This window comes from Mustela lutreola, chromosome 3 (genome assembly GCF_030435805.1).
Source record: "Mustela lutreola isolate mMusLut2 chromosome 3, mMusLut2.pri, whole genome shotgun sequence".
NCBI classification, from domain to species: Eukaryota; Metazoa; Chordata; class Mammalia; order Carnivora; family Mustelidae; genus Mustela; species Mustela lutreola.
Genome location: NC_081292.1, coordinates 163,934,320 through 163,954,548, shown reverse-complemented (window position 1 = coordinate 163,954,548; position 20,229 = coordinate 163,934,320). Strand labels below are relative to the sequence as shown.

Below are 20,229 nucleotides of genomic sequence, written 5' to 3'. Positions count from 1 at the left end.
CTTCCTCCCTCTGGCAGTGTCTGCCCAGAATTGCCAGGCTGCCCTCCATCCCCTGACCTCTGCAGGGCTCTGTCCTTGACCTCTTCCCTTCTCTCTGGACATGCACCATCCAGGAGACCTGTCCTCACACGAATCCCACAGATAGCGGGCAGCCTCTCCAGGGACACCATGTGAGCAGGGCCAAGGCCCTCCGTCTTGCCTGTCTGTGTTCACCCCACAGACATCTGGACCAGCCTGTTCATGTCACCAGGCCAGAATAGCCCATGTCATCCATGGCAGCTCCATCCTTTGCTGTCTGGACCCTGCCCTTGGCTACCTTGAATTTGCTCACAGCTCACATCAATCTGCATCTACCTTTAAGGCAAATTCCCCTTGTGGCTCTCTGACGCAGCCAGGACCCTGGGCCAGCAACCATCCACCCACTCTGCTCAGGATGCTTTCCCTGCACTGGTGCATGTTCCTGGTCCTGCTGGTCTTCATCAGTGGGTCCTTTCCAGGGAGGCCTCCTGAACCCCCACTCTGTGTCCTGCCTTCTCCCCGTTGTGTGCATGCGTCGTCACACGTGTGTGCATGGACTTATTCTCTCTCTGTTGCCCCGGGAGGACAGCGATGGCCTTCTGTCTTGCACCCAAATGCACCACTGGCCACACTCCATCGTTATCTGACTGACTGTCTGGATAATATTTCCTCTCTTCTTTGGCCTGTGAGCAGGCAGGATGCTCTTTTCGTTTTGGTTTCATAATGTGTCTTCCCATAATTCTGCTCATGTAGTTTGTGGATCAAATGGGAGTGGGGAAGGAAGATGGAGGAGGGGGAGGGTGGGGAGGGGCGGCCAGGGAAATCAGAGAATCGAATCCAAAGGAAAGCTAGGCAATCAGCGGCCGTAAGCATTTAAAAATTGTCGACATGCCCGGACCCTTGTTGGGACCTGCGCTGTGGAGGCCGGTAGAGGCTGTTGTCCAGGATCTCTGAAAATGGGATCAGTGCACCTGCACCCAGAATGGTTTTGATGGAGCAGTGCCAAATGGAGGAGAAATTAACGAAATCATTCCTTGTCTTGTGAGCCTATCCTCTGCCATGGGCTGCTTACTGCTGTGCATGCCTTGAATATTAATGTGCCCTGTGCAGCTTCGAGCCCCAGACGGCTGCTCCAACCACTGCTGACAAAATGAGGAGCCAATTGCAGGGCTCAGTCCGACCACAGGACGCTGAGAACAAGGCTTCCTAACTGCATGTCTTTGGCGGTAGCACCAAGGCAGATGTTCAGATCACATTTAACATTTTAATGGAATAAATTATCTGAAAAATTAATTGAATGAAATGGGTTGCAGAATGCCGATGTCAAAGATTTTAAAATGGCTCTGCAATTTAGGTCATCAGAAAACGAAGACCACCTCTTTTCCCGTAGATAAAATGCCCACGGACTTTGAGTACAGATGGTGGGATGGAGTGGAGCACAGAAGGAATTTCACCCCAAACCTGATGAAACCAAGAACAATGAGCGACACACACAACAGCTCTCAAATTCTTTTCCGAAGGCCTGTACCCCGACCTGACTCCCGCCTAGCATCTGGCAGCAGTCCCCAAGGCTGCAGGGCTCAAACACGGCCACTGTCTTCCTTGCCTGCACCCAGACTAAAACCCTAACCGAGAAATGGAATGAACAGAGGAAATCCGCAGGAGTCTCACGATAATCCTGAACCGCGAAGAGAGCCTTCTCTGGGAGCCCTTGGAGGCTCTGAGTGGATGGGCTCTGAAGCTTCCTGGCCGCAGGCCTGCCACCACGCTCCCTAGTGATGGTTTGTATCATTGAGTAAGAGCGACACAGCATTAATGCTTTCTCTGTCTGCAAAGGGACACAACTTCTTCATCGGCACCCCGGCGGGAAACAACAGCTCAGCACACTGCAGCCTCCTCGCTGTCCCACTGACCAGCTGCCCCCAGGAAAGAGGTCCCGTGGACCTTACTTACGGTCCCCCTGGCACAGCAGAGGCCCCAGTCTGTAGGCTGCAGCAGAGCTTGGGCGGGCTGCATCAGCCACCACGATGCGTGTCACGGGCAGGTGTTCCTTGTAGGACAGCACACCTGTATCGTTGGTCCTGGGGGAGAAAACACCCACTGATGCCGCATGGGGCCAGTGCATAGGCTCAGCCACCAAATGTTGACTCATGACCCTTACTGGGTTTGCAAGCACGGACAGTGCCCACACCACTGGCCTCACAGGGGGCAGGTGGCAGATTCAAAAGTGGGGTCATCTGGACACAGCTGAGGTCACATTCCAACCTGATGAAACAGCTAACTGTTCTAAATATAGTGCCAGCACAGGACTCACATGAAGTTTTTATGTCTTCTGCGGTATTAGGTATTAGGGGAAGTCACTACATTTGGTGTATTACCTATTAGTAATACAAAATATTCTATACAACATGTAAATACAAACTTTTTTTGCTCAGAACTTTGTTTTCATTATTGTTGCTTTTTAATAACGACCTTGTTTTTATTTTGTCCCTTCTTACTGATTTTATAATTTTTAAAACTTATTTGAAACCAATTTGGGGATAAAATTGGGTGCAATGTTGTCTTAACTGTGGTCTATGAGACCGCGTGTGGGAAGGTGCTTGGGAAACGTGCCCTCTGCTCACACCCTGACGAGGCCCAGGGGCATGTGTAGTTCCTGCCCTCCATCCAGGAGACATGGCAAGGATGCCTGGCTGTCACCGTGCTCTGCAGAGTGAGCATGCGGTGGAGACACAGCAATGTCTCTGGGGATGGTGCGAGGCAGGCACCGGCCCCTCCTGGCCGGTTCCGTTTCTCCAGCACCAGAGGGCTGTGCTCAGTTTCTGCAGTACCCTCCTGTTATCAGAAGGGACATCAGTTCTTCTTCTTCTTCTTCTTCTTTTTTGTAAATTTTATTTATTTATTTGACAGAGACAGAGAGAGAGAAAAAGAGAGATCACAAGTAGGCAGAGAGGGAGGCAGAAAGAGAGGTGTAAACAAGCTCCCCACCCACTAAGCAGAGAGCCCAATGTGAGCCTTGATCCCAGGATCCTGAGACCACAACCAGAGCCGCTTAACCCACTGAGCCACCCAGGCACTCCGGGGCATCAGTTCTGTGTGGGTTTCTGATTTATAGACTGTGGAGGCTCTGATGAGCAGCTAGTGCCCTGAATCTGCAGGAGCAGGGTCAGCCTTGTGGAGATGAGGATGGAGGTGGGGACGGAGGTGGGAAAGGGGATGGGGATATACACAAAGATGAAAACTTTGTTCAGTTTACTTTTAGAGCCGTCATATTTTCACCTACTAAGCTAGAACACTCGGAATAAAACAAATAATGCAATAGAGTTAACAAGGATGGGAACAACTTAAAATGAAATACAAACATAAATGAATGAAACAAATCACAGATAACCATTTATAGCATAGCTACACTGAAGGAGGGACCAAGAACTAGTCTGTGACTATTTTTACACTACGTGTGCTAAATGATCTACCTGAAGTTAAGAAAGAAAAGGGGGGGGGGAGGAAAGAAGGAAGGAAGGAAAAGAAAACCCCAGACCTTTAAGGAAATGTTAGCTCTATCAGTAGGCTTCCTCTCTGTCTTTCTCCTCCACCCCCCACCTCAAGTTATGGGTTAGTGATTCCGATACCACTTTTTGCAAATTCCAAGACTGAAAATAGAAGTACATGCTTTGTAGAAAACGAGGACCAGGCTCCTAGCTGTTGGAAAGGGAGTTACAATTATGGAGAGAGGATGGTTAGAATTTATCCCATGGCAGTGTAATGGGATTGGTGAGCTCATGCATTCTAAGACATTCCAGTAGTACTGAGCACACCTAATTCCAAGTACTGATACCCAAGTTCCATTTTTTCCTAAAGGAACCAGAGCTTGTAGAAATGGTGATTCCAAAGCTGCAGCAGAGAAAGTACGAGTTTGGAATCTCGTATTGTGCCAAAAGTAAGAAAATGCTAAAGAATAGACACATATTAACATATTAAAAGGGCATAGCTTGAAATGACTCCCACTGGTCAAATCTAGAAAAAATTAAGCATGAAATTTAAAAATGGCAGGAAAGGGTTATAACACAGTGAATTAAGTAAAAATTCAAAAGCCCACAATGATATTAATAAATAAATAAATTGTGTGCATGCGTGAGAGAGAGAGAGTTAGAGAGAGAGAGAGAGATTAGGGCACACGTGAAAATGAAAATGTAGAATGTTACCCTTTGGAGATTTGGTTTTGGAAGATCCTCGGCTATGTTTTCTTTTAAAATCTACTTTTTCCTCTTTGATATTTGATCTGAAATCTGACTGGAATTGGTTTTTGTGTAGTGTGAAATAAAGGCCAAAATTTAATTTATTCATATGGCTATCTAATTGACTCAGCTCTATTAAAAGGACTATCCTTGGGGCGCCTAGGTGGCTCAGTGGGTTAAAGCCTCTGCCTTCAGCTCTGGTCATGATCTCAGGGTCCTCGGATCGAGCCCCACATTGGGCTCTCTGCTCAGCAGGAAGCCTGTTTCCCTCTCTCTCTGCCTGCTTCTCCGTCTACTTGTGATCTCTCTCTGTCAAATAAATAAAATCTTTAAAAAAAAAAAAAAAAAAAAGGACCATCCATTCTGTACCTGGCTTTTCCCCTGTCCTGTCATGTAACTGTCCCTCTGCCTTTGCCCCAATATCACATTCTCTTCAGACCCAGTAGGAAAGGCCCTCTAGCTTTGTTCTTCTTCAACATGGTCTTGACTCTTTTTGATGCTTTTCTTTCCATTTAAATCAGAGAATTAGCTTGCCAACTCACACCCATGCACACACACACAAACACACACACACCCACCCCTCTGAGTTCATTTACAGATTTTTAATCTTTCATTTTACGAATTTCAGACTAATAGACACATTGCAACCGTAGTGTGAAGACTGCCCACTCACGCCTTGTCCCTCGGACTAATGGTGGGCATGCTGGGTGCGTCAGCCCTCTGGAGCATCAGCCTGGCTTGCTCAGGCCCAGCACATCCTTGAAGTCCATGACTGCCCCCAGGTAGAGGGAAGAGAGGTGTCTGGGGCAGGCACAGAGCATCTAGGGGCCCTGGGCGGGGCGCTTGCTACAGCCCACCCCTTGCACTGCACTGATCCCCTGTGACCATATCGGTTCCTTTCTGTCTTGTGATTGACTCTCCAGGGTGGTGGCTGGTAGTGTCCCCAGTGGGCCAAGCCCTCCGCCCTGCTGTTGGCTCTGAGGTCTTAAGTCGCACATACCAGCCCCCTTTGTCCCACCCACTGTGGGCACTCCTCTGCCTTGGGGCACTGCTGCTGGATGAGCTGTCCACCTTGAAGTGTCTTGAATATGGCTTTCCTGAGGCTCTGACCTCTGCCTCTCCTCTGCCAGGCTGTGGTTGCTGTGACTGCCATGTCCTGGGTGAGTCAGTGCCGGAGAAGACCAGAGAATTCTTTGGATTTAGGCTGTGCTCTCCACCCCAGTTGCATAGAGGCAGCACAGCGCAGCACGTCAGACATAGTCCTCTGCAGCTGTGAACTGGTTCACTGGTGTGAGGTGCCCAGGTGGCCCGCCGTCTGTGGCTCTGGGTTACTGTTGCTCCCAGGGGCTCTAACCCTGTGACTCCACGTCGTGCAGGCAGGAAGCAGAGGTTCTACAAGTGGATCTTGGGGCAATATCCAGAAGGATCAGTGATGCTGCATATCCAGAAACATCTTTCCAGTGGGAATGAGTCACAGGGGCCATAGGGCAGGCATTGGGGGTCAGAAGGCAGAAGGGGGCTCATGCCCTCTGGACAAGACACCAGGTCTTGCAGCTTTCTGGGGTTTCTTCCTGGTGGACACCCTGTTCGTCACTGACAGGAGACCACAGATACACTGCCCCCCCCATGTCTCACCCCCATGTCTTGTCCATAGATGGTCTTCAGTTTTCAGTCTTGCTCCTTCCCAGACCCTGACTGTCAGAGTCATTCACCCCTGCCCCAGAGGCCTCCTCCACTCCGACATCACGTTAATGGCCAAGGGTCCTGCTCTGAGCCACATAGCCAGAAACGTCTCCTTACTTCCCCACTCCACAGCATCCCGATTTTGTCTTGATTCCTGAGTGTAACAGACATTCTACAGCCAGATGGATCCCATAGATCAAACTTTGTTCCTTTAAAGGTGATTCTGTGTCCGGGACCTGTGCCCAGAGTAGCGTATAAATGTGGTACCTGAAGCGTTTGAGCTAAGGGGAGTATTTTTAAATTGGGGATACATTTGAAACATGAATCCCAGAGATTTCAAAACCTTTCCACTTTTCAAAGAAATTAAAAAAATCAATATGCCATGCAAGTTCTTTAGCCTCAAGTGTAAGTAACCAATTTTCTAATTTCAGATGTTCTATCAACATGAGACAGCTTTTCCATTTCATATGTGGAGGACCATTTTCACATCTGTGGCACTCCGTAGGCTAGTATTTCCAAAGTGTGATCTCCGTGTGATATATATGATTTTAAACATAACCTGATTTGACCAGCGATGTCATCCCATTATTTTGGACTCGCTCTCCAAGCCGGGGTATGCAGGCCCAGCCCGCTTCCCCAGGCAGCACCCCCACAGAGCACCATTCCCTTTACCTGTTTGACCAGGGACTGCTTCATGTCCCTCGTCTCAGAGGGACATTTCAGAAACTATGTCCTGTCAAAAAGATACATCTTAAGTGAACTTCATGGGGCATGATTCAAAACCATTAGAAATGATAATGAGGCTGATGTCATACTGAACAAAAAATATTAGCGAGTCCCGTGGATTTATCAAGATAATAGAATATTGGGGGGTGAGACGGTATGATATGTGGGTTTTCATAGCAGTAATCTGGGCAGGGGTGAGCAGGTGGGGCAGCCCACCACCTGAGGCCGATCTCGAGGTGGTGGCTGGTGGTGGGTACCTGGGGCTTGTTATCGGTGATCTGCTCTTGTTGGGAGGGAGCCTGTCCCTGCCCCAGATGAAGGCATTAGAAGTAAGAAACAGGAAGTGAAGAAAAGAAAGCAAACCAGCAAATCATTGATCTTAATCATTCAGATGAACAGTATCATATTTTATCACCATAGATGTTTTTTTACCCTCTCAGGTGTGATTTCCTCCCCCTGACCCCTGGCCTGGCTTGTGTAGCATCTCCCCGAACATACACATTCCGAGCAACAGGAAAGCCCGTCTTGTGGACGGAAATCACATGCAATTCACCATTCGTCCTGGTCTGCGTCGCAGTTGCAGAGATGTTGGGAGTCAACGCAGTTCCCCGCTAGTCCACAAGCACACGTCTGGGCCTCAGGCATGGAGCCTGCCCAGTAAGTGCGTGTCCCGTGGGTGCTTCCAACCCACCAACTCAGAGGTGTTCCATCTGAAAGACAGGTTTGAGAAAGTGACTGCTGCTTGGCCCCCGAGCCCTGCCTCCCTGAGACGACTCCCTTCCCTCCAAGATCATTACTAAGAAACCGGCAGCCAAGAACAAGTCTGCTCCAGAAAAGAACCTGTTCTTAGTGCTGTAACAGGATGGTGTTGCTGGGACAATTCTAAGCCAGCTCGGGTTTGTCCGACGACATCAGACTGATTGCACTGAAAATAAACAGAAGTACCCAAGTCTCTCCATCATGGCATTAATAAGTTTTAATCAGCCAAATTACATGATTTCTTTGAGAACTAGATTAAAAGGTGAGCTGTCCTGAGGGCTAAAACACTGGCAGCTACACTAGAAGTGACACCTGCTGCGGACCTGAATTCCTGTTGGATGGAAACAACCCGGCACAGACGGGTGGGTGTCCAGAAGTGGGCTCCTTCTCTCTCCTTTCCCCTCCAAGGCTCAGGCTGTGGACTCCCCTCTGAGTCCGGGCTGTGGGCTCCTGTGGGCACTGTGTGGGGCCAGTCCCTGCTGAGGCTTGTCTGCATCACTGTGCTGAACAGCCAGTCACACCTCCACGGGTGAACCCTCTTCCCCGGGGCCGAGCACATCTTCTGTTCTGAAAGCCTAAGCAGCGGCGCCCCCACGGGACCAGAGCCCACGGCCACCATATTACAACTCGGGCCACCGGAGGAGACGGACCACATCTCCATGAACCCCAGCAGCCCCAATCCCCGGGAGGGAGTGATGAGTGAGGGTGCCCTGGGAGGCGCACCCACGGGGCTGGTGGAAAGTGGTGCTGTGTGGACGTTCCTCCATGCTGGTGAGTGGCTGCATGGCCACCAAGAAACTCTGAGCACCCAGGGTGTAGCAGTGCCATGGTCCGTCCCGCTCCCTGACAGATTTGGATCTCTCCACCTGGGACAGACAGCCGCTCCCAAGAAAATATGTGGCCGCTACCACCTCCCTGTGTGGCCAGAACAGAGATGTACAAGAAGGCATCTAAGATGAATTACTTCCAAATTAAGCTGATAGCTCATTGCTAGGAGGCTAATGGCACTTAAAATATTTAATAGATATTTGGATAACACTTTTAAAATTTTAATTATTTCACCATTGTGCTTTCAAACCAAGGAGAAATGACATCACCGGGCTGCGACTTCTAAGTGTGTTTTCTATATCCCTTCTCTCTCCCACCAACAGTGACTCTCCAAAGGTTGTCAGAACACCAAGGGCCTCTGGTTGCATTTTCAAATTGGTAAGTACTATGGAGACTGGGGGAGGTAGAGGGTTCTGCCTGGGAGAGCCCGGCCCTCCAGCGGGAGCCCTTGGTCATCCTTCCCTTCAACCAGCAACTGCTCTTTCTCAGGAGAACTAGCTTTAATCTGAGGCTATATACACTTTCCTACCATTTTCCTCATGGATGAAAAGAGGATTGATTTGCAAAATTCAAATATGAGCTTGTGTCATAAATGCTGTGTGGTCTCCACTCCCTGCATCCACACTGGGAAACTGGGAGCTGAGGAGCCAGTGTGGAGTTTGGTCCTGGGACCCTGAAGGTGGTGTGCAGAGGGCCTGAGAGTATCCCAAGTAGGAACATGCATGGTGGAAGCCATGTCCGGGAAGACATATGCCTTCATAAAGAGTGAAGCAGTAGATGGTTTGAAAAATCAAGGCCAGAGCAGGAGAAGAGCAGTGAGGACCAGGAAGACACAAGAAACAGCGCCTCAGTGAGGTAATCAGAAGGAAGGAAGGCACAGCCCAACGCAGCATTGAGAAGCAGTCTGGGTATGAGGGAGAAAGGGAAGCATCTTCCCCTGGATCAAGCCAGACCTGCACTCCATGCTGCTTCCACCTATGCCTCAGCAAGGGAGGTGGGGCTGTCAGGGGCTGGCAGGGGCCAGCAGGGGCTGGCAGGGGCTGGCAGAGGCTGCTGACCTGTGCACATTGTGGGCACCTACCTTGTGGGTCCCGGAGCCGAGACCTCCTGCAGTGGAACTCTAGCATCTGCTGGCAGTGCCTGGCACGGGCGATGATGGCCCGCAGCTGCTCCAGGCTGGCCTCGTACTGGAACACTGCCCAGTGGGGGTTGTTCTGGTCTGCGCCCTTGACCCTGGTGAGGGCTGAGCTGTTATGCTGCACGACGGTCCACGGGACGTCTCACGGGTGGAGCAAGAGAGAAAGGAGAGGAGCATCACTGAGCGGGACACTCAGCACTGCCAGTGGCCTTCTAGTGGGCCGATGCAGAGGCAACACAAATGGGACTCTGACCCTTAAATCATGGGAGAGAGTGGTCTTCCTGTGATGATGTGTGTCAGTTATGTCTGAGCTGATCCTGTAGTGAAAGTGGGTGTTTCTGGATTTTTAGCCAGACAACATTCATGGGAGAGAAAAGACATATAACTGCGTTATAAATTTCTCTAATAATTTAAAGTAATGCAAGGCAAACAATGGCTTTTCTACTAGAACAATACTCTTTTCTTCGCTGGAGAATGAGCCCGACATCATCAGCAGCCCGTGCTCCTCTCATGTGCTCTGACCTGAGGGCTCTCTGCAGGTCACTGGGGCGTCACACACCTGCTCCATTCAGACTTGAGAGGAATGCAGAAGTGGCATTCCTGGATCCACACCTGACCCTGCTCTGTAGGACGAGATGCCCTGGCCTTGACAGTGCCATGAGCCCTGGCCACTTCTGTCTACCTGGGACACCTCTGTTTTCCTGGGACACATCTGCCTACCTGGGGCACCTCTGTCTACCTGGGACACCTCAGTCTACCTGGGACACCTCGGTCTACCTGGGACACCTCTGTCTACCTGGGTCACATCTGTCTACCTGGGGCACCTCTGTCTACCTGGGATGCCTCTGTCTTCCGGGGATACCTCTGTCTTCCTGGGGGCACGTCTGTCTACCTGGGGCACCTCTGTCTACCAGGCCCAGTGGCTGGAATATGAATCTTGCATGCTGAATACTGGTGTCCAAGGGGACATCGATTCTTCTAATTCCATTGCTGGGACTCTCTCTGTGTGGTTCAGTCACTCAGCATCATCTCTGAGAAGGAATTGGTTAAATTGTCCCTTTTTTGTTGGTATGTGTCCAATTAAGAGGCCTGAAAAGCAGCCATATGGACCCGGTTCTGTTGGTTTGCTACTTTGTGTGGCCCCTGTCGATCCTGTGTGTCTGGAATTCCTGCCCGAGCTACATCCACGGCCCGTGGCTGTCAGTGTGCACCAGACGAGGACTTCAGGCCATGGAACAGCTTGACCAGGGAGTCCTGTGTGAGCTTCCTGCTGTGTGGACTGTGGGGGCACATCCCAGAGTTGGAGCGGCTCATTTCTTCAGGACTTTTGCTGCTCTGAAGCTGCAGGAGCCCAGGAGTGAGTGGGCTGGGGGTGTGGGTCACCTGCCATGGGCCTCCACGTTCTCGTGGGGATGGACCTGGGGTCGCTGGGGATGGGTCACACTGGAGTCCACATGTGACGGTGGATCCTGAAGCCTGTGTGACGTGGAATTGTGGGCTGCCCTCTGGACACGGCTGGGGAACAGAGGGGCACATTGGTTCCATGCAGGGCTGGATTCATCTGGACTGAAACCCAACACTCACTCTACCATGAGACGCTCCAGTTTCTGACTCGAATGCTTCCTCTGACCTGATGACACATCAGAGCACAGATGGCAGAGTTCACACAGCAGGTGAATCCAAACCAAACCAGATTGGAGCACGGCACAGCTGCTGGGCAGGGCCTGCATCCCCAGGAGGAAACTGAGAAACATAGATGTTTCCAGCATGGAAATGGGCCTCAGAGACCTGAGGGCATCACGTGGTCCTCATAGGTACCGAGAAGACATCCCATCTGCACTGAACGTCCTCACGGATGGGAGGCAGTGGCCCATGCCTCTTTTGTGGTGATGAGCCAGCGGTGCCCAGGAGATGAGGAGCCCATGGCCTGTGTGGCCCCCACCCGTGTTCTGTCCTGGGTGGGTCACACAGGCCTCCGTCACTCACCAGGTGTGTTGGAGACATGTTCCTCTGTTGACACTGCTGGGCACACATGCTGGGGGAACGGGGGGCTTCTGCTCCCACCCTGGCTGCCCTCCAGCTGCTGCCTGTGAGGAGCCCCAGGGATGCAGCTTCCCTCTGCTGTCTTCCTGGTCCTTCTTCCCAAATAGCCCGATTCCCATTACGATTTTGGCAGATTTTGTGAGCATCACAAACACGTCAGTTTTCTTTCCCTTGAATGAAACATGAGCCTTTGGCCCCTGACCCTGTTTTCAGGGATGAGGGACACGGTAACATTGCTGCCCCTGGGAAGGCAGACACCCAGAGCCCAGGAGAGGGGGTCCCGGTGCAGCATCTCCCGAGATCACTCCCAGGGCTTTCAAGGCTCCACCCGCCCCAAGGATGACCCTGGACGTCCTCAGAGCCATAACGACTCTCAGCCCTAACATGGACTTCAGGTCCCCGTCTCCTGCTGCACTGTTCCCAGCACAGAGGGGATACATGACTCCCAGGACCAAGGAGGTGGGGGTAGGTCTGTGGCCCTGCCTCAGTGCCACTCTGAGTCTCAAGCACACACATACACACACCTGCACACACATTACATGCACGCCCACACACATGCCTGCACACATATGACATACATACACACACCTGCACACACACACACATGCCTGCACACACACATGAGGATGCATCCCCACTCTCCTGGGGTTGAAGCCCTGTCGTCAGTCACACACCATTGTGTCACCCACAGTCTGGTGTTGGGCCCCCCAGGAGCATGTGCTGGGCTGACGAGCTGGGACCAGGCCTCCCCCCGAGGCAGCATGCTGTCACCCACCCAGAACGGCTCCTGGCACAGGGTGCGTGGTCTGCCCAGAATGCTAAGGGCAGCAGGGACTGTGTGGCCACGCACCGCCTCAGGCAGCAGACATCCAGAGGAGATGTTTGCCCCAGGCACTAGGGGTCCCCAGACACTGGCCTCAGACTAGCCCTTAGTGTTTGCCGGGCTGAGCTGTCTGTCAGGCACGGACCTGTGTTAGCACCGGCCCTGACAGTCTGGGCAGCTGTGGGAGGGCTTTTGTCCCGCCTGCACACGTGCTGCATCCCAGACGCTCCACACCCTCTGGAGGGAGGCCTGCCTGGTTCACATTTGAGCAAGTCTTTGCTTAAAGGCAGCAATAGCCAGATTTTGTCTTGAGAATTGAAGAGCCAGAAAATCAAAAATTTCATGGGCATGGTTTTAAACTATTCAAATATCATAAAAAAAAAATCTATCCAGATATGGTTCTCTTCTCAGGGAATTTGCAACAGGGTGTGCTGTCTTCACCCACTGTTGAAACCCAGCATGAAGCCTGAAGGCTTCCAGCATCTGGGGCGATTCACTGATACCCAGAGCCCAGAGCCTGAGGGAGGGGGTGGGGGACCGTGTCCTCCTGCAGAGCCAGTGGTGTCGTGGGAATGCGGGCTGGCCTCACACGGCCCCTCCCCTCCCGTGTCCATGTTTCCCTCATCCAGACACCAGCTTTTGCGCTGGGACCGCCGCTCAGCTGGACCTCATCTGTGGAAACCTCATTTCCAAACCCAGTCCCATTTGCAGGTTCCGGGGGGACGTGAAATCTTGGGGGACAGTGTCCAGCCTTGTGCACAGAATCTGGATTAACTGAAATTTAACAAGGTAGAACATTTAAAGAGGAGGCAGTCCCGTCTAGAGACGGGAGCTAATGTCCCACTGGAAGGCAGAGATGGCAGTGTGGAAGGTGTCCCTTCTGGGGCGTGAGGGTCTCAGGGTGGTGTGGGCCGAGGGGCGGAGGCGTGGACTCCAGTGTGGACGAGACACGGGGCTGTGGCCGCAGTCAGAGAAACAGACGCAGCCATTAGAGAGCTAGGCCGCCCGTGTCTGAGAGGAAACCAAGAACTCAACAGCACACGCTGCCTGTCCACATGGACTCAGAGGCCGTCACCTGTCCTGTGGAAACCCTCACAACTTTTACGGCAATATAGTGACAAGGCAGAGTCAGGGGGCTCAGCTCAGCATCCCACACTTGATTCTGGGTCAGGTCATGATCTCAGGGTCGGGGACTGCACCTTGCAGTGGGCTCTGTGCTTGGTGGGGTGGGGGGTCCTGCTGCAGATTCTCTCCTCCCCAACACTTATGCCCTCTGTCTCTCTATAATAAGTAAAATCTTTAAGAAAAAACAAGTGAAAATGCTTTTGACTTGCACATCCATTAGTTCAATCAGATAAGTCTCGAAAAATCTTTTGTTTTAGGATTTAATAGACAAAATTATATTATTAAATGTTCCACAGAATACATGCCTGATAATGACATAATAATGAATTTTTACTTCTGAGCTATTTTTTAAAGATTTATATCAAATACTTTTGTTGAATAACTACTCTTACAAGGGCACCCTAATAAAGCTGCTAACCAGGTACAGATCTACTTACCGGCTGTGCTTTCATGTTTAATAGGAGTTGAAATTGCTGACTCACCTGTCATGTTGCAGAACACGGGGAAGGGCTGCAGGGGTCCACTGCCGTCTGGGTCCACGTAGTATCTCCCCAAGGACTCGCCCCTGTGCTTGTAAGCCTCGCAGGACTGCTCGTAGAGGGCTGGGGAGAACTACCAGTCAGTCACCGGAAATGGGGTGGAGGGAGAGTCCTACATTTCCAAGGAGGAGGTGAGGGAAACCCCACGTTCGGCCCCATAGCAAACAGTCACCTCCTGGGAGGAAACGTGACCAAATCTGAAAATGCAGAATGATTGTTGAAAGGCATGTGTGTGATAGGTAATGAAGGAAGGAGAAGAAAAGTGTGCAGCAATCAGACCTGTACTGCTGGTGAGCCCCTACAGGCAAATACGATTTCCTGGCCCAGTGCAGAATTTGATGCACTGTCCCATCACCAGGAACCAGACCCCGAGTGTCTGCCTGGATGTCACCTGTTGGCAGACGTTACTAGAACACGTGAACCTTTGTTCTTCGTGAATGTGTCCCCACGCCTCTCCCCTCCCACACTGATTAAGAGCAGGGGGTGACTGAGCGAGTCAGATCCCCTCTGACCGTGTCTCAGAGCGACCTCACCAGCGGGTGACTGGGGACCTGCCAGCGTTCCCTCTGCTGGGGAGGACAATGGTGACACCCACTCAGTGGGGATTGGCGGCTCACTTATCACCTGAGGACGGACAGTTACTTGTAAGAGTCGAACTAGAAACATCAGTCCGTTGAAGCACAGCCACCAGGCACCTGCCGTGTCGGTGGGGGATGGATGAGAGGAGATAGGGCCATGGGGGCTCCTCCTCCCGTTGGGCACTGGACTCTGGTTCCAGAACCTTCTCTCCCCTCCCCCATGGGCAACTCAGAGATAGCATGTGAAGGTGGGATACCTGGAGCCCTTCTTGATCTTTGTCTCCCCCTCACCCCGTGTCTTTGTGAGACTGGGTCCTGGCCCCACCTACGCCCCGAGGATCAGACCCTGGACTTTCAGTGGGTCACATTCCTAAAACCCAGGCCCCGTTGTGAGAGGAGGGGTGGGGGCGGGGAGAGCACTCACGCTGGCGGCACGTGGCGCCCGTGTAGCCCGTGCCGGAGCAGTTGCAGTGGAAGGCCGTCCAGGTCTGGGAGCATCTGCCGCCATGCTCACAGCGGTTGGGCAAACACCTGGGAGGAGAGGAGGGCTCCATGGGACCCCTGGTCTTCGGGAGACATGGTCCTGCTAGTCGACATGCGGGAACATAGAGGAGTGGACAGCGGCCACCCCCAGCCCATGATGACCAAGCGACCAGACCCGGGCTGACGAACCCTGACTCATCGGACTGACACGTGTGCTCCCCTATCCACTGGAGAAGCCCGCTTCCTGCCACAGTAGCAACATGTGGGTGCTGCGTGTGGCTGGGGACTGAAGTCACTTGCAGAAGCCAACTGTGACACTGTGTCGTGACGGACTGTGGCCACATGGAGCATTTTGAGAGAAAGAATGGAAAACAAGGAGAGACTAGGGAGGGGCCACCCGCTCACAGGGCATCTGTCTCAGCTCACCTACTTCTCCGAATAACCATAGCAGAAAACCCTGGTGACCTCAGATTACTCAAAGACTTTCATTTTCTTCAAGTTTTGTTTATTTAAGTAATCTCTGCACCCAGTGTGGAGCTAAAACTCATGACCCCGAGATCAGAAGTCATAGGCTCCACTGACAGAGCCAGCCAGGAGCCCCTCAAGGACTTTGTAAGTAAGATATCAAAGGCAAGATCCATAAAAAAGAAAAGAAAGGGTACATTTGACTTTGTGTAAAGCAAGAGCTTGTGTTCTTCAAAAGATGTTGTTCAGAGAGTAAGAAGACAAAGCTGAGAAAGAGCCTTTATCTGATAAAGGACTCTCAAAACTCAATAAGGAAACAAACATACCCTAAAAAGCATGCAGAAGACTCAAGGGGACGATTCTGCAGGTTAGATGCAGCGAGGCGTCAGACCCAGACCATGGAGAGGCATCCACGTGCCTCTTCTCAGGCTGTGCATGGAAGAGTGACCTGAGTGAGTGGTGGCGGGGACCTGCAGGGACCGGGGTCCCCCTTGTGCTGCTGGGGGACTGAACGCTGCACCATCACCCTGGGCAAGGGGCTTCACACTCCCAAACCTAGGTCTGTCCTGAACCCTGTCCGGCCAGACCCCTCTTGTGTTTGCTCAAGGACAGTGGAAGTGGACCTCAGATGGACTAGTGTCTGAGCCTCTCCTGAGCCTCACAGCAACTTCATGGTCACAGTCTGACATTGGACGGAACCCAAATGTCCCTCAAGCTGGAAGTGAAGGCAGACTGTCCTTCCAGGTCAGCGGGGACCAGCGACCAATAAGAAATACGTTCACGCACATGGGAACAGACATGTGCAACAGACAGCTTCACACACATGAGTGCCCAGCTCTTCCCAGTCGGAGTACAGACAGGGGTACAAGAGACACTGTCAAAGCTGAAGGGTATCAAAACAGAGCGCCATCCAGCGGCACCACGTGTAAGGGTGCAGTCATCCTGTGACTTTTGTATCCTCTCTGCAGCCTTCGACGAAGTTCTAGTTTAAGCCCTGACCGCAACCCGATCTTTCTGTAAACTGGCATATGTGACAAAGAACCTTTATATGTCGGATGACATGTTTCTGTGTTTGTGTTAAAAACCTGCTTTTACTATAAGCGTTTTATGCACAAACTGGTCTCCGTTGATTGCTTGTTAAAAGCTGCATGTTAGAGAAATTTCCCAAGAGCCGAGGTAGCAGCGGACAGGGACGCCGGAACCATGTTCAGTCGCCCCAGGCCCCCTTTCTGTTGGCAGCTATACCCCCCAGTGGCCCATCCGCCAAGTATGGATCTGGGGGTGTGCGAGCCCACAGGCCAGGTGCCCTGGGTGCCTGTGCCCTACACCGGATGCGGCATTTCACTGAAGGCCTGGTAACCCAGCAGTGAGGCTGCTGGTGTACTGGCCACAGTCCCCCTTTGCCAGAGAAGGGTCATTCCCCCCACCATGAGTGGAATGAGCATGTGGGGAAAGCACGTCTGAGAGAGTGAGTCACTCACTGGTGGGGACGTGTGTTGCTGTTATTATTATTATTATTTTTAAAAAGATTATTATTTATTTATTTGACAGACAGAGATCACAAGTAGGCACAGAGGCAGGCAGAGAGAGAGAGGAGGAAGCAGACCCCTGCTGAGCAGAAAGGCCGATGTGGGGCTCGATCCCAGGACCCTGGGATCATGACCCGAGCCGAAGGCAGAGGCTTTAACCCACTGAGCCACCCAGGTGCCCCTGCTGTTATTATTTTATGATTTATCTATTTATTTTAGAGAGGGGGATTGGGGGCAAAGGGAGAGAGACAATCTCCAGCAGGTTCCCCGCTGAGTGAAGCTCCTGAGGCCATAACCTGAGCTGAAACCAAGAGTTGGACTGAGCTGCCCAGGCACCCATGTGTCCTGCAGGTGACAATGACTTTTGTGACGCTCCCACTGAACTCTGATCATTATACAACAAAGACTGAAACGGGACTAAGCTGCGAAGAGACAGAATAGGTGCACGTGAATTCAGACAGAGTTGCTCATGCAAGGGAAGAAGGGGTTTCTCAGCCTGTAGCATTTATCCAAAAATATGTCAGCATTTTCAGGACGAAAACGCTGGCCGGCCTGTCTCCCCAAATCCCCCCCGTGTTAGAGCCTGGCTTTCCCGCCTCCGTGACAGCGACCTTCTTCCTCCCTTGCTCACTTCCTGCATTTTCCTTGTTTCTCCTCCCCAGACACACCTCTGAGGTCACCCCTGGTCCTCAGGGGGCTGCTCCTCCCTTCCTGGGTCCTAACAACCTGTCCCGTGGCAGGCCTGTCCTTGCAGCCCCTGCGGACCTGGGGCAGTTTGGCTCCCCCCGCCCCTGGACACCCCACCCTGACCACAGCAGGATTCTGGTCTCCTGCACCTGACGATCATGATTCCTGCTGTCCAGGAACATGCTATGGACCCTCTCGCCGTGGACATCGCCACGGTGTCTACACGGCGTGCTCTGGATGAAGACGCTTGTGAACACCGGAGAATAGCCGCCGAGAGAAAGCTCTTTCCTCCCAAATCCCATCGTGCCGAGGAAGGGGTTGTACACAGTTACAAACACAGTCTTCTCGCTTTGCTGGACTCCCCGTGAGCAGCGAGGGAAAGGGGTACGAGGGGGATACCAGGACCCGGAGGGAGAGGATGCGCACCCACCTATGGGCGCCTGTGATCAGCCATCACAGGCCCAAGCACAGGGCGTGCGAGCCGCTCACCTGTCTCGGATGCCGCAGGAGTCTATGTCCAGGCTGCTGAAGTTCCCCAGCACGCCCCGCTGCACGGAGATCAGGTCCACCTCCTGGGCGTTAATGGAGATGAGCCTCAGACAGCCCTGGAATCCGGCCAGTGAGGCCTCACACTCAGACCCGGAGCCGGAAGAAAGGCACCCTGATGGCTCAGAGGTGGAAATACAGAGAGGGGCGGGGTCAGCACCGGCTGCCCCATCCGGGAGGAGGGTGGCTTGTCCCTGTCTCGGGCTTCCGGCGTGGGGACCCCCTTGTACGTGTGCTCACTTGGGGACAGAGATTCTAGGTTGGCAAGGGTGGGTGACACTGAAGTGTGGTTTGGGTGAAAAACAGCGTCTACAATTCAGGCTGAACTTGGAGCTGGGTCTTTCTCACAGCAGGCTAGACAGTATTAGCTCCTCCTGATGTTGCGCATCGTAAACAAAACAATTTAAATGCACATGGGTTTAAAATTAGAAATGAAGGAATAGATTGTGTTATTATAAGGACAAATTATTGAAATCGCCATGTTGGAAAGACGGTCTTTGGCGGGAAGGTGACCGGGCACCTGCCCGTCTTCTGGAAGCAGCGTGCAGCCCCAGGTGTGGGGCCTGTTCCAGCTGGCTTGTCCTGAAAGCCAGCCTCCGCAGAGTAAGGGACATGGATTGGTTTTCTATGGCAATTGGATTTGTACAGGGCAACTTGGTCAAACATGTAATCAAAGATTAATCTTCTATAAGAACATCTTAGTATCTTAGTATCATGAACGTCTGAGTCTGTGTGACAGCGTCATCCAAACAATGGCCTTGAAGTCTATGCCAGGTGTGAGGAAATAGGCCTCTGGTTCTTTCCACCAGTAGGCCAGCCCCAACCGTGCACCTGCTAGGGGCACGCCTAGGGACTCTGCCCTCAAAGTGCCCAGGAAAGCTGTCTGTGCCCCCTGCCCGAGTCCCGCTCTGGGCGCTGTTCCCCGGGGACCAGTGCCCTGTGCCAGTAAGCCCTCCCAGAGGAGAGCGTGGGCCTGGGCTCCCACCCGGTCCCCCAGAGCTGCATGCCATCAGCTGAGTGGAACCACGGGGGATTCCACTAGGCAGAGGGGACTGGGCATCCAGAATCGTCTAGCAGGCATAATGGGAAAATTCGGAGTTGTATGCCAGCAGCCACCCCACAAGGAAGGTTTGGTCTGAGGGAGAAGTAGACAGCAAACCCACTGGTAGAATTCTAACATGGCAAATGGTACCCTGTCCCCGTAATGGCTGGCTGGGAGCTGCCTAGGGCCAGAAGGACCAGCCTCGCTAATGCTCACCCTTGGGGGCCACCCTAACCCACTGACCTCTCAAAGCCTTGCCAGGGATTCCTGTGACCCAAGAGTACCTGGGACCAGAGGGACAGCAGGGAAAGGAAACTGGGGAGTCTCTCTGGAAGGGGGTGATCAAGACTAAGACTCTCACACATACAGCTGGAAAAGGACATTCTAATGACAAGGGTCCTAATAACTCTCACATGTTTATATAAATTATGCCTCAGGACGGTTGCTGAGGAAACAGTACAGTCCATCACACCTGCCAACCTCTCAGGGAATCTGCCACATGTGACACAGTAGAAAAAAGTCACATCAGACATAGGACAGGGGCAAGGGAGGCGGAAATCGGGTGGGTGCCAGCTAGTGGGGTCGCAGCCCTGTCACTCACCTCCAAAGTGATAGGAACCATCTGCGTGGGTCTCTAGAGGCAATGCTGTGTTAACCGCCGAAACCCCAACCTGGTCCACTACCACACTCAGCTGGTTCCTCCGGGCTGTGAGGGACACCGAATGCCACTGCCCGTCATTCAGTCCCGCACCTGGGGAATGGAGATCAGCTAGAGACCCCATGAACCACTGCCCATCATTCAGTCCAGCATCTGGGGAACAGAGATCAGCTAGAGACCTCCGTGGACCACTGCCCATCATTTAGTAAACACCTGGGAAATGGAGATCAGCTAGAGATCCCCGTGAATCACTGCTTGTCATTCAGTCGATCACTGAGGGAACGGAAATAAGTGAGAGACCCTTGTGAATCTCTGCCTGTCATT

At 52.3% G+C, this 20,229-nt stretch overlaps 1 protein-coding gene across 1 annotated transcript in view; it reads right to left on the bottom strand.

Moving 5' to 3' along the window:
* LOC131827230 (contactin-associated protein-like 4) overlaps window positions 1-20,229 on the bottom strand; it is a 130,433-nt gene that overhangs the window by 31,063 nt on the left and 79,141 nt on the right. The window contains exons 10-16 of the mRNA XM_059167384.1: window positions 19,849-20,016; window positions 18,149-18,320; window positions 14,920-15,026; window positions 13,861-13,980; window positions 9,331-9,528; window positions 7,216-7,372; window positions 1,972-2,099 (exon numbers count right to left, since the gene is read on the bottom strand). Coding sequence (XP_059023367.1) covers window positions 1,972-2,099; window positions 7,216-7,372; window positions 9,331-9,528; window positions 13,861-13,980; window positions 14,920-15,026; window positions 18,149-18,320; window positions 19,849-20,016 — 1,050 coding nt within the window. The remainder of the gene's footprint in view (window positions 1-1,971; window positions 2,100-7,215; window positions 7,373-9,330; window positions 9,529-13,860; window positions 13,981-14,919; window positions 15,027-18,148; window positions 18,321-19,848; window positions 20,017-20,229) is intronic.